At 45.9% G+C, this 12276-nt stretch overlaps 1 protein-coding gene across 1 annotated transcript in view; it reads left to right on the plus strand.

Annotated features, from left to right (window-relative positions):
- frs2b (fibroblast growth factor receptor substrate 2b) overlaps positions 1-11872 on the plus strand; it is a 34823-nt gene extending 22951 nt beyond the window's left edge. Inside the window, exon 7 of the mRNA XM_079859891.1 lies at positions 10394-11872. Within this exon, the coding sequence (XP_079716017.1) occupies positions 10394-11380 (987 nt within the window). The 3' untranslated portion in view covers positions 11381-11872. The remainder of the gene's footprint in view (positions 1-10393) is intronic.
- The last annotated feature ends 404 nt before the right edge of the window (positions 11873-12276 follow it).

Raw genomic sequence — 12276 nt, forward strand, 5'->3', positions numbered from 1 at the left:
CACAGGCGAGTGGGTTGTATAACGGGCTCGTAGGCTGCGAAATACACTCCTCCAGTCACCTATGCTGTGGGAACTGTGAGAACAAAACGTTTCCAGTCACCTGGCCGGGCCAGCGTGAGCTCGTTTACTTTGATGAAAAGATTCAGCGCAGCCGAGATTCGAACTCGGGTCTCTGGCACGAAAGTCTCAGATTCCACCACTGAGCCACAGAAGGGGTGTGAACTGCGAGGGGCGGGCTGGCTTTCTGAACGTAAGAAAGCTGGCCGCGAGCTCTGTGTTTAAACGCTCATAGTACTCGAGCCCTGCCTTTTGAACAGGAGGGCGCGAGCCCAGAGAAGAGCGCAGTATAATTTATATCTGCCGCCAGAGCCGGGATTCAAACACGGGTCTCTGGCGCGAAAGCCTTAGATTTCGCCACAGGGGGGAAATGACAAAAGCTTTTCGTTAGCGTGAGTAGATAAGAGAGCGTCATGTGAGTCACGCGGCAGGGCCGGCGCGGGCTCATGTTTTTAAAAACGCTTATACTCCTGTCCGTAAGAAAGCTGGCCGCGAGCTCTGTGTTTAAAAGCTCATAGTACTCGAGCCCCGCCATTTGAACGGGAGGGCGCGAGGGGCGCGTCGCTTTCTGTACATAAGAAAGCTGGCCGTGAGCTCAGAGAAGACAGCAGCATAATTTTCTATCTGCCGCCAGACCCGGGATTCGAACACGGGTCTCTGGCGCGAAAGCCTTAGATTTCGCCACTGAACCACAGGGGGAAATGATATAAGGTTTCAGTCCGCGTGAGCAGATATGCATGTATTATAACAGTCTCATATGCTGCAATATTGATATTTCCAGTCGCCTGAACTGAGAGGGAACTGAGAAATGTGTGCGAAATGGAGGTTGGTCCGGCCTCGGCGGGACTATCCTCTTCTGCATTATCCCCGTCGAACTCGTCGAGCACGGTGGGAGCGGTGGCGGAAGCCGGCGCTGGCCAGCCGTGAGCGAGGAGGGAGACTCAGGAAGCGATGCACGCGGGGATTCCACCGGCGTGCATTCGCGCTATCCTCTTCTGCATAGCAGGATCACACTCCGGTGGTCTCTGTCAGAGGCGCTTTGCGGCGCGGCCCAGCAGAGAGAAGCGGAGGAGCGGCGTCCACGTCGAAGATGACTAGTCGAGCCCGCAGGTTCGACACAGTCATGATGTCACATTCCGGGCAGCCGCCCAGGGAAAGCGCAATCCCAGGCAGGAAACGCACAGGATGTGGCGGTCCCCGTCACTGAGAGTGGCTCGGCAAGAGCCACATTTAGAAAATCGAGGCATTTGAAACAACGCCTCAGCTCTTTTAGGAAGAAGTGCGTGTCGCAAGGCGAACACACACAATGTAATAAAGGATATAGGTGCCGAATAGCGCAGCAGGAATGGCGGTGAAGCTGCGAGAAGATGGCCGGCTTCTGGTTCTGTGATGCAGATGGCTCGTCCCGCTGTAGAGCTCTTCAACGGTGCAGGCTTCTTCCAGAGATCCAGCGATGTGAAAACTTCGCTGAAGAGATGAAAAATCAAAGAACACCCTATCTGGACTTGGCTTATATAGACATAAGCCACGCCCATTCTGGCAGGACGTGACGTGCAAGGGCGCCCGCACCCTCATTGGCGCTTACGTCACGAGCAGTCCCTCGATAGGTTGCAGCAGTTGCCGCAGAGCAAACAATAGGCGCGCGAGCTGTCTCGCCTAGGTCTGCTCTGTGCAGCAATGCGTTTTAAATTAATGCAAAATTAAGGATAATTTTTTGTCTTCAGTATTCTCGAGAAAAGGGATTTTCCCGTAGCGTAAGCTAGCTTACGCAACACGAGAGTACTCTCGTAAGAGAACTAGAAATTTCAGACAAGACTTTGTCAAGCCAGTATAAAAGTTTTGTCCCAACCAACTTTTCTTTCTAGTTACTACTATTCTGCCATGGTGTGACTTGTGAACGCCCCCTTATTGCACCTTACATTTAAGTACTTTCACGCACCACTTGCTAATTTTACAATAATTTTTCAGGGTTTATTCAGGGTTTGAAAAAATGGTCTTAGGTGGTGGTAGACGAACATGGTCATCCCCCCACACAATACAAAGTGCCCTACCCATGTGAATGGCGAGCCCAGTACTGACAATAAATCCAAAATAAATGCAAAGTTTGTTATATTAACTCATATCATCCTATTCAGGAATTAAAAGATAATCATTATCAGGACAGATCATAAAACAAATGTAACTGATTTGAAAAGTGAACAAGAAAGTGGTGGTGTCCCCGACTAAGGATTTACATAGTCGAATCAGAATTGTCAAGTCTTGCCTATAGTCGACTAATACTCGAATCGTTTGTGTGTGAGGGGGGGAGGGGCGGGCTTTAACATTTTAAAGACACGATGTACTGAACATCATAGTTGTACTGATACATCTTCTGATGCACCAGGGCACATCATCAGTGATGTATCCTGAGGTCATCGGGTGTTTCGGGTCTCTCGAACATCAGACACCCTCACTCAGGCGACCCAGCTGAGGTTGATCAAGCCTCAGCTTGTGCCCTGGCAGCTCAACCACGGTTCCGCTCTCTTAATCCAGAGCCACCTAGAGGCTTTCTCCGCTGCCTCTGTGCTGTTACAGATGGCTCTTCTCCTCCTTTCACCTGTGATGCCGAGTGCAGTATATGCCCTGCAGAGGGACTGTCCAGCAAAGCCTCTGCACCCTACCTCTACAGGCAAGCACCTTGCCTTCCAGCCTTGTTCGTGGCAGTCGCTGACTAAGTCCTGATATTTCCCCTTTTTCCGCTCAAAGGCCTCCTCCATTCGCTCCTCCCATGGCACGGTGAGCTCCAGCATGACAACATTTTTTGTTGCCTCAGATACCAGGAAGATGTCAGGTCTAAGTGTGGTCTTGACTACATGCTGGGGGAACTTGAGCTGCTTGCCCAGGTCTACTGACAGCTGCCAGTCCTGTGCCGTTTGGAGAAGCCCTGATGTTCCTTTCTTTGTACCTGGCTTTTCTCCGGCTCTAATGAAGCTGATGGTTTGCTTCCTAGGTCTGGACTTTTGGCAGATGGAAACAGCACTAGAGATGCTCTCTGCGATAGTCTTGAGCACCTGATCATGACGCCAGCGGTATCGGCCTTCCCCCAGAGCTTTTGGGCAACAACTCAATACGTGCTCAAGGGTCCCCTTGTTCTTCTGGCAGAGGGGGCATGCTGGTGATTCGGCCAAGCCCCAGCAGTGCAGGTTAGATGGGCTGGGAAGAACATCATAGACCGCCTGGACCAGGAACTTGATGCGGTGTGTTTCTGCCCTCCACAGGTCAGTCCACGAGATCTTCCTCTCCACAACTTGCTACCATCTAGTCCATGCGCCTTGCTGTCTCATCCCCACCGCTCTGCTGGTCCTCTCCTCCTCCACAGCTACTCTGATTTCCTTCTGAACCAGTTGCCTCCGCTCCTTCCCCCGCGCTTTGTCATAACGGGGGGCTGCAACGGCTCCTAGTCCAGCCCTTCCTCTGGCCACAGTTCCCACAAGGACTCCATGGCGCAAACGGGACTCTGCCTGCTCCACTGCCACCTCTGCTCTCCACTTCCTGCCAGTCTTGACTACCACCCCTGCCCCAGAGACTTTTGGGTCTGCTGATTCCCGGAACTGCAGCACCTCTCTTGCACGCAAAACCTTAAACTCCTCCTCGATAGATTTCAGAGGTAGTGTCAGTTTGCAGCTGTTTCCATAGAGTGCGATGTTGCTTAAGCTCCGCGGTAGACCCAACCATCTCCTCAGATAGCGGCTGACTCTCCTCTCCAGGTCTGTAATGGTGGAGATCGGGAATTCATAGAGAAGCAGTGGCCACAGTATCCTCGGCAGAATCCCGTGCTGGTAGATCCACGCCTTGAATTTGCCAGGTAGGCCTGTTTTGTCGACGCTCTTCAGCCATTTCTCCAACTCCTCACAGGTGTTCTTTATTGAAGCTGTGTCCCTGAGGCTGCTGTCAAAGTACCTCCCCAGGCTTTTCACAGGCTTCTCAGAGATGGTAGGCATAGGTGTTCCTGAGATCGAAAACCGGAACTTGTCGACCACTCTGCCCTTCTTCAGGACCAAGGATCTTGACTTTGCTGGCTTAAAAGACATCCTGGCCCATCCCAACAGCCTCTCTAGGCCTCTCAAGATCCATCTGGCTCCAGGCACTGACTCGGTGGTTACTGTCAGGTCGTCCATGAACGCACGGATTGGTGGTTGGCGGATCCCGGACCTGGACTTGGGGCCTCTACACTCTGGTTCAGCAGATTTTACCAACATGTTCATTGCTAGTGCGAACAGGATCACGGAGATGGTGCAGCCTGTGATAATTCCAACCTCCAATCTGTGCCACTCCGATGTTACCCTGCTGAGACTCTCAGACTGAACTCGCTGTAATAATCCAGAATGAGGTCTCTGACTGTAGCTGGAACATGGTGCCTCTCCAGTGTTTCCCACACCAACTTGTGGGGCATAGAGCCATAGGCATTGGCCAGATCTAACCAGAGGACCACCAGATCTCCCTTGTTCTCCCTTGCTTCTCTCAGGAGCTGCATGACCACGCCTGTGTGTTCTAAACACCCCGGTACACCAGAAATGCCGCCTTTCTGCACTGAGGTGTCGATGTACCCATTCTTAAGGAAGAAGTCAGCCAGCCTCCTAGCCACAATGCTGAAGAAGATCTTCCCCTCAACACTGAGTAGTGAGATGATTCTGAACTGGCTGATCTCTTTGGCATCCTCCTCTTTAGGGATCCACACACCCTCAGCAAACCGCCACTGCTGCGCTGCTTTCCCTCTTCTCCAGATGACCTTTAGGATCCTCCAAAGCCGGTGTAGCAACTTGGGACAGTGCTTGTATACCTTGTAAGTGGTTCCACTTGGTCCTGGTGCTGACCCGGTTCTTGCCCTCTTTACCACCTCTTGAACTTCTTTCAGGAGAGGTTCCCTCTGGTCGAATGCCACCGTTGGCTCTGGTGGTCTTAACACGGTATCACACTGTCCTAGGTCTTGGTCTCTGGTGGGGTCTCTGAAAGTGTTTTGAAGGTGTTGCTCGACATCCTCCTTTGCACAGGCTAAGCGTCCGCTGCGTCTCTGTCCGAGGAGCTGTTTGGTGAACCCGAATGGGTTGCTAATGAAGGCTGTGCGTTTCTGAGCTCTTTCTCTGCGCCGCCTCCTGTGGTATTCCGCCCTGCGCAGGGTAAGGAGTCTCTTCCTGAGCACAGTACGAAGCTCTGCCAATGGCGCCCGCTCCTCTTGACTTGCCACCTTGTACTGTTTGGTCAAGGCTTTCAGCTCTGTCCTGATGTTGTGGATTTTAACCGCCCGCTGGTTCATGCTATAGGGCTGCCTAGCCCCTCTTTCTTCCTCAACTCCAAACCTTTCCGCAGCCATACTCACTATGATAGTTGTCATAGCCTGCAGTCTCCTCTCCACATCCCCTTTGGCCGTTGTTTCTAGCACTGCATCCACATCCTCATCGAACTTCTGCCACTCTGATGTTTTAGAGGCTTGAGGCCACTTGATCCTTCTCTTCTCCGATGGCCTGCTTGGAGGGACTGACGGCACCACTTGGAGGCTCTGGGCTCTGTGGGGTGCTTCCGGGCCCTGCTCCTCCTCTGTCTCACCAGGCACTAGTCCTGAGCATTGTGATGGTTGTAGTCTCTCCTTACATTTCATCTTTGTTTGATGGATCTTTAGGCCTCTCTCATTTTTGCAGATCTTTCCACAAAAACACTCTCTTCTCGTCAACGTTTGTCCATTGCTGTTGTTCATTAAACTTGTGTCTGTCCGGCTGGGGTGCTCATTCTCCCCCCCTCTCGGGCTCCCCTGGGGGTATATCTCATATGTTTGTTCCGTAGCTTCTTTGGGTCCTCCTTCACAGGAAGTGCGGTTAGGGTTGCTGACCCGCGCCGCCCCGGTTGCCGTCTACAAAGATATAGAAGAAAATTTATAAAAACATTTTGGATCCATAAAACTAAGAAATAACATAGATAACTGCAGACAGGATTTGCATTTCACATGTCGACAAATCAAATTAAATTGGCTAAATTGCCTGTGTACAGCGCAACATCGATGCACCGAAAAACAATCAAAAATTAATTATAACAGAATATTCCTTTATAATAAATAAAAATAAGAAACTAAATAAGTCAGAATCAAGTCACAAGGTGCAAAACAAATGTCTGCAAAATGCCTGAAGTGCAGGGGAACATCTATTCAAAACACAAGCCTCAAAAAGTTAAATTAGATAACACTGAGTGATCAATAAATAAAATAAGAATAAAGAAATTATTAAAAATAACGAAAGTATAGCCAGAATTGTTAGCTTTCTTTTTAACTGCAGAGACAAACGCTAACCTGGAGTGGCAGACTTTTTAGCTAAACATGTCCACCGCATCCAAAAATCAAATTAGAACTGGCTGAAATATTTTTAAATCACGTGTACCCTTCCTGGGGTGCGTTTCCCGTACAACGACATAATTTAACTACCATAGTACGACGCATCGTTGGAGAAATCAACTTGCTAGTCACGTCTGTTTCCCGAAACCATATTGTCGCAAAGTGGTCGTTCAACCACTTTGGTTTATGTCGTCACGCAGGTGGCGGAGTAATAACTTATTTTAATTAAACTGTTTGAGATCGAATTAACGCTAGATGTTTTGATATAAATTACAGACATGGCATCTGAGGACCATTTCTAATTTTTCTCAGTTATTTTGCTTTATTTCCAGATTCAATCATAGGCTCGTTCTTACATAGTAGAGCACGTTCGCACATGCGCACTCTTCAAAAACGAAGCTTTGAACTGGCAGAAGTGTGATCATGGTTTTCCTGTTGCTTGTAAATTCCTGTTGCCTTGGAGAATATCCTTTCTGATGGTGTGCATCCACACTTTAGGTTTTCTTATCCCAGACATTGTTAAAGATTTAAATCCCTGCCGCCAAGATGCTCCTCTGTCGATCACGGAAAGTGAAACTTAAATCTGTCACAGGGGTGGTTAGATTTATTCACGCACGTTAAAAATATTTATTTCTTTTCACATTTTTATTTACAGCATTATCATAATAGGCTGTATATTAACTTATTGACAGAAAACCGGTTGTTAGATGTGAAATCAGCCATTGAACACCCCCATATAGCCAAAATGGCATGATCCTCGTTTCATAACACCTCTGCGAAGATTCGACTTTGAGATTAGTAGTCGAATCAGGCTACTCGTGTCGAAGCATCGAATCTTCGACTATTCGTGGTCACCCTTACAACAAAGTAGCACATTACATAATATGTATAAAAAGTGGTAGGTCTATTGTTTTGCATTAACACATTTACACTTACATTACAGACTTAAAGGTGCAAAGAGCAAGTCTCTGAGTTTTTGCAGAACTATGCCCCCCTCTGGCGACAAATGAAACTGCAACACTGCAACTGAACGCGCATGACGTCACGCCCAGTCTCAGATTCGGCCCGAATCCCTCTTATTTATTTTACTGTACAGGATTATAGAGGCAATCGCAGTGATCAGAGAAGGGCTCATTCAGCCCATCAGGCAATTGTTTAAGCATGTATGGGTTAGAAAAACAGGTATTTTTAACATGAAAAGTTGCTTAATGCACCTTTAATGCACAGATCATTTGACATACAGTATCAGATTGTTTTGTTCCGTCCATTACTATGGTTATCATTGTCAATCAGATTCAATCGCGCATTTAAATACGGTTGTTAATCCAGAAACTATGCAATGAGCTTAAAAAAAATATATACAGAAAGCGAGCAAAGATCTCTGCCAAGATAATCACTGAAGATATCAATTAAGTTGCGCAATGAATCTCTTATTGACGTTTAAACTTTGTTGGTTATAATGAAAGGATTCGCGAGTGTGCAGAATGGTGTTGAGCGGATTCTGACTAACTTCAACCCTATTCGGACAGGACTAGTTTTCTAAACGACGTTTGAGTTTAAAAAAAATGTATCACTCGGCGTCTGTGATTTCATGTACCGATTCGGAATGGGAATAACATCTCCGTTTTTATTACAGAGGTGGGAGTGTGTTTTCTAGATGTGGCTGTTACAGAAGGTCATGTGCTGTGCTTAAGTGCATTATGACGTATATGTCTTTTAATTTATTATTATAATTTAAATTGATTATATAAACCTTATTTGAGTAAAATTTTAGTTTATAGAAGTGGCTGTTTATAATAAACCCACGTAAGTGAGCAGCGAAATCTAGACAAGCATCTTATCTGACGCTGATATTAAAATGGATAGTCTTAACAGGTTTTTTTTTTTGCGATTTGGCTCTATTTATTAATTTTATTTTTTCGTGGGATATTATCCATTTCAAAATGATCGTACCACAAAAAAAAAACACTTGAGGGAATTTGAAGTCGTCTCCAACGCGTAATGGTGCAAGAAATCAGATCTGCCATGGCATTCGATTAACACTTTATTTTAGAGTAGAATTACTTACAAACACTGCTGCTTGCATTGCTGATGTAAATTGAGCTTGTAAGTATGCAAGCAACATTAAACATGATGCTAATAGCTGGACATGACAAAATCCATCACGAACATCCACACATGCACACATGCATGGTTGAAAAACTGTGTGGCTTCCCCAGATCGTAATTCCCTGTCGCTATTCACCTGTGACTTCCTCATATAGCCTCCACAACCACTGTGATGCCCTGCCTATGCCCCCTGGTGTGCAGGTGGAAGAGCGTCACCCCCATCCAACTTACCACCAACAAAAAACATAACACATCAAAATTGGCTACAACACTTGGGATTTTAGTTTCTCTTTCTCTGGCAGCACAAAATCAAACAGCCTAAATGTCTTGACACTGCGGAAGATAACATTTGCTCTTCAGACCTTTTATAACAAGTGTCAGTTAGGAGAAAACATGAAGATATTAGAAAAGAGATTGACTGTATCTTTCCTGCTCATGTCCCACATCCCTCCCGCTGCCTGCCGGATCCAGGCCGTATCCAGATCTGACTAAGGACCTTCGCCTGGACCCGATGTCAACGCAGTGCTGAAGTGCCAACTAGTCTCTCCCTATGGAGGATCCCTTACCACTCTACAGATAAAGCGTTGCCGGAAAATTCGTTTCGCATACCTGCCCCGAAGTGATAAAATAAAATAAAAGTCTGTATCAAATTTATAAGGAAAGACCAGTACTTTGTTTAGGCTTGGTCTGTAGGGAATTCCAAACCTGCGCACATATATTCAAACGCACATAACTATAGAACCAATTCTTAATGCTCATGTGAGCACCCTCAGCGTTTCTCACAGGTTCGCATTTAAAGTCTGTGTAGAGAGAATGGTGTCGTCTTAGCGACCCCTAATTTAATAACAAATGATCGTTGCAACGGAAGCGAATCAATCATAACTAACTTAAGCTGGAAAATAACTTTATTAAAGAACCGCTATAAAGCCAAAACAATCTCTGTTACCTTAAATTATACGTTTATCTCTGTAAAGCTGCTTTGAAACAATCTACATTGTTAAAAGCGCTATATAAATGAGGATGACTTGACTTGACTTGACTCTCAAAGCACAAAGCGGTAGGCTATATGGCGCATCTTTGTCAGGAAATCTAAAATGTTTATAATAATATTTAAAAAAATATTGAAATAATATATAACTTTAGTTTTACAGGCTGTTGTGTGGTGTTGGTCCATTACCACCACGGTGGTAAACAACTGCCACAGTCACAGCCCTGTTACATTAGATGAGCAAATACATATTTGGCAGGACAAAGATTCATTTTGGCTGCCACCAAAATATTTTCAATGCAGAAAAAACCCTGCTATTTTTCTAGTACTTCATTAATGATGTATGTATGACATAACACTACAGTTTGCATGTTTGTTCCGATTCCTATTGTAATTGTTATGATCATGTTTCATAAATATTAAAATGGAACACAGTTGTCAAATTAAAAACAAGTTTTTAAGTGTTGATCAGATCATCTAAATGCATTATATCAGTGGTTGTCAATGCTGGTCTTTGGGACCCACTGCTCTGCACATTTTGTATGTCTCTTGATACAATAATTCAGTTCTTGGAGCTCTCTTCTAATGAGCTGATGATCTGATTCAGGTGTGTTAATGAAGAGAGACAGAATATGTTCAGAGCGATGAGTCCCCAGGACCAGGATTAAAAACCACTGCATTGTACTGTAAATACCATTCTTTTAAGCTTTTAAGCTACACCTATTTGGTGGAGTGTTTTTAAGGAATTAAGCTGCCACTCCAGTTGGAAGGAGTTAAAACGAAAGTAGTAAAATTATTGGTTAACGACCACAACAAGCTGTTAGTTATTCTTATTAAAGATGCAATCGTCACTAAAGCATGTCTTCTGTTACGTCTCCTCAGGGACACACCTATGTGAACACCACTGGTCTGTTGGAGCAGCACAGCCCAAGTGTGTCCGATGTTCCTGCAGTGCTGAATGTCCCGTTCCCTGATGGAGAGGAACCCTTCGCTCAAGAGGCTCCTGATCCTGGCCCTCGAGTGCAGCTGGAGCCTGAAGGTGCTCGCTTCGTGCTGGGCCCGACTCCTGTGCAGAGACAGAGGCAGAAAGAGGCACATTTGTCAGGACATCAGTGTGCTGGAGCAGAGGCAGTGGCGAGGAGCTCAAACCAGAACTCAAATGGGAATGTTATTTCACACCCTAAAAACACAATCAGCACAGATGTGATTGACAGCGGTAGATCTGAGGAAATCTCTCCTGAAGTCTCAATCATTCCTGAGAACTTTAATGGTTCTGCCGTAGCTCTCTCTCGCCGTCGGACTCGGCCGCCCCCTCCTCTCACTCCTGAGGCCAACATCAACAACTCAGCCCAGCGGAGAACCGCTTTACTGGACTACGAGAACCTCCCAGCCTTGCCTCCTTTACGAGAACACCCAAAGGGCGGCTCGGAGGATGAGGACGGGGAAGAGGTTTGCTCGTCAACCATCAACGGTTTCCACAACCACCGGCAGTACAGCCCTGACCCCACTCACTACTACATCAACACAGAGAACGTGACCGCACCCCTCAGCGCTCACAAGCTGGAGTCGGCCCGCTGGCGGGACCGCTCGACCCCGACCTTCTTTAGCTTCGACTTCCGCCGCCCCTGTTTAGAGTCCCACAGACTGAACTACATCGAAGTGGAGACTGAGACGGAGAACTCGAGCAACCCTCAAACTCCGAAGACGCCCACGTCCCCACTGCCCCAGACGCCCACCCGCAGGACAGAGCTGTATGCGGTCATTGACGTGGAGCGCACGGCTGCCATGTCGAGCCTGCAGAAAGCACTGCCCCGTTACGATGGGACCTCCAGGAAAACGCGCCATAACAGTGTTGATCTGCCCATGTGACCTATCCCTGGAACTGCTGGAAGACACTCCTGTTTGTTTCTAAAACTTTCCCAATTTATTCCAAAGGCAGGTGGACTTAATATCACAAATGTTGTATTGTTTGTAACACTTGTAGGGATTTCATGTAGTTAAAAGAGTGTCACTCTGTCTCATGTTGGCTTGAGAAAATTAACAGAGGAGCTCGCCATATACCTTCATTTTATTCCTATGGTAATATACTACTACTTTTCTTACACTCGTTTTTCAGTGCCTGTTTATTTTGTTTTATTATGTTAATAACAAGGTTGGACAACATTCCACAGGTCCATTCCATATGGTACAAATCAGTATTACTGATCATATGTTTGTTTTTTTCCTTTATTTACCCTTTATAAAGTGACTAAGATGTTTTAAAATCTGTATCTAAAGATAACTCTACACACTACATTTTGAATTTTTGGCTTCGTATAGTAGATTTCAATACTTGGCACAATAAAAGTCTATTTTGTTTGATTGAGGTTTTTAGTTTGAAGCTGTACACTAATATAATACATGCACTGTGGCCCCTTACACCTGCCATAAACATGCCTTTCAAATCCAGATATTATCTGCTTACCGTTTTGCTGAATTGCATTTCTGTGTCTTTAGTGTGATCAGATGGAGATCCTATTATAATTATCCATGAAAAATTGAAAACATCACTTACATACTATCAAAAGAAGTGTAATTTCATCAAATTTTACATTGACAAAATTCTAATTGGTTTTTCTGATTTTGAAAAGGGTACTTTTAGAAGATACTGACTCCGCTAGAGGAGTTCATACTCAATTCAATTTCAATTGACAGAATGGAGAAAAAACCTTGTGAGAAACCAGACTCAGTCGGGGGGGCCATCTCTCCTCTGGCCAACAAACGAA

The sequence above is a fragment of the Squalius cephalus genome, assembly GCF_949319135.1.
Source record: "Squalius cephalus genome assembly, chromosome: 23".
NCBI classification, from domain to species: Eukaryota; Metazoa; Chordata; class Actinopteri; order Cypriniformes; family Leuciscidae; genus Squalius; species Squalius cephalus.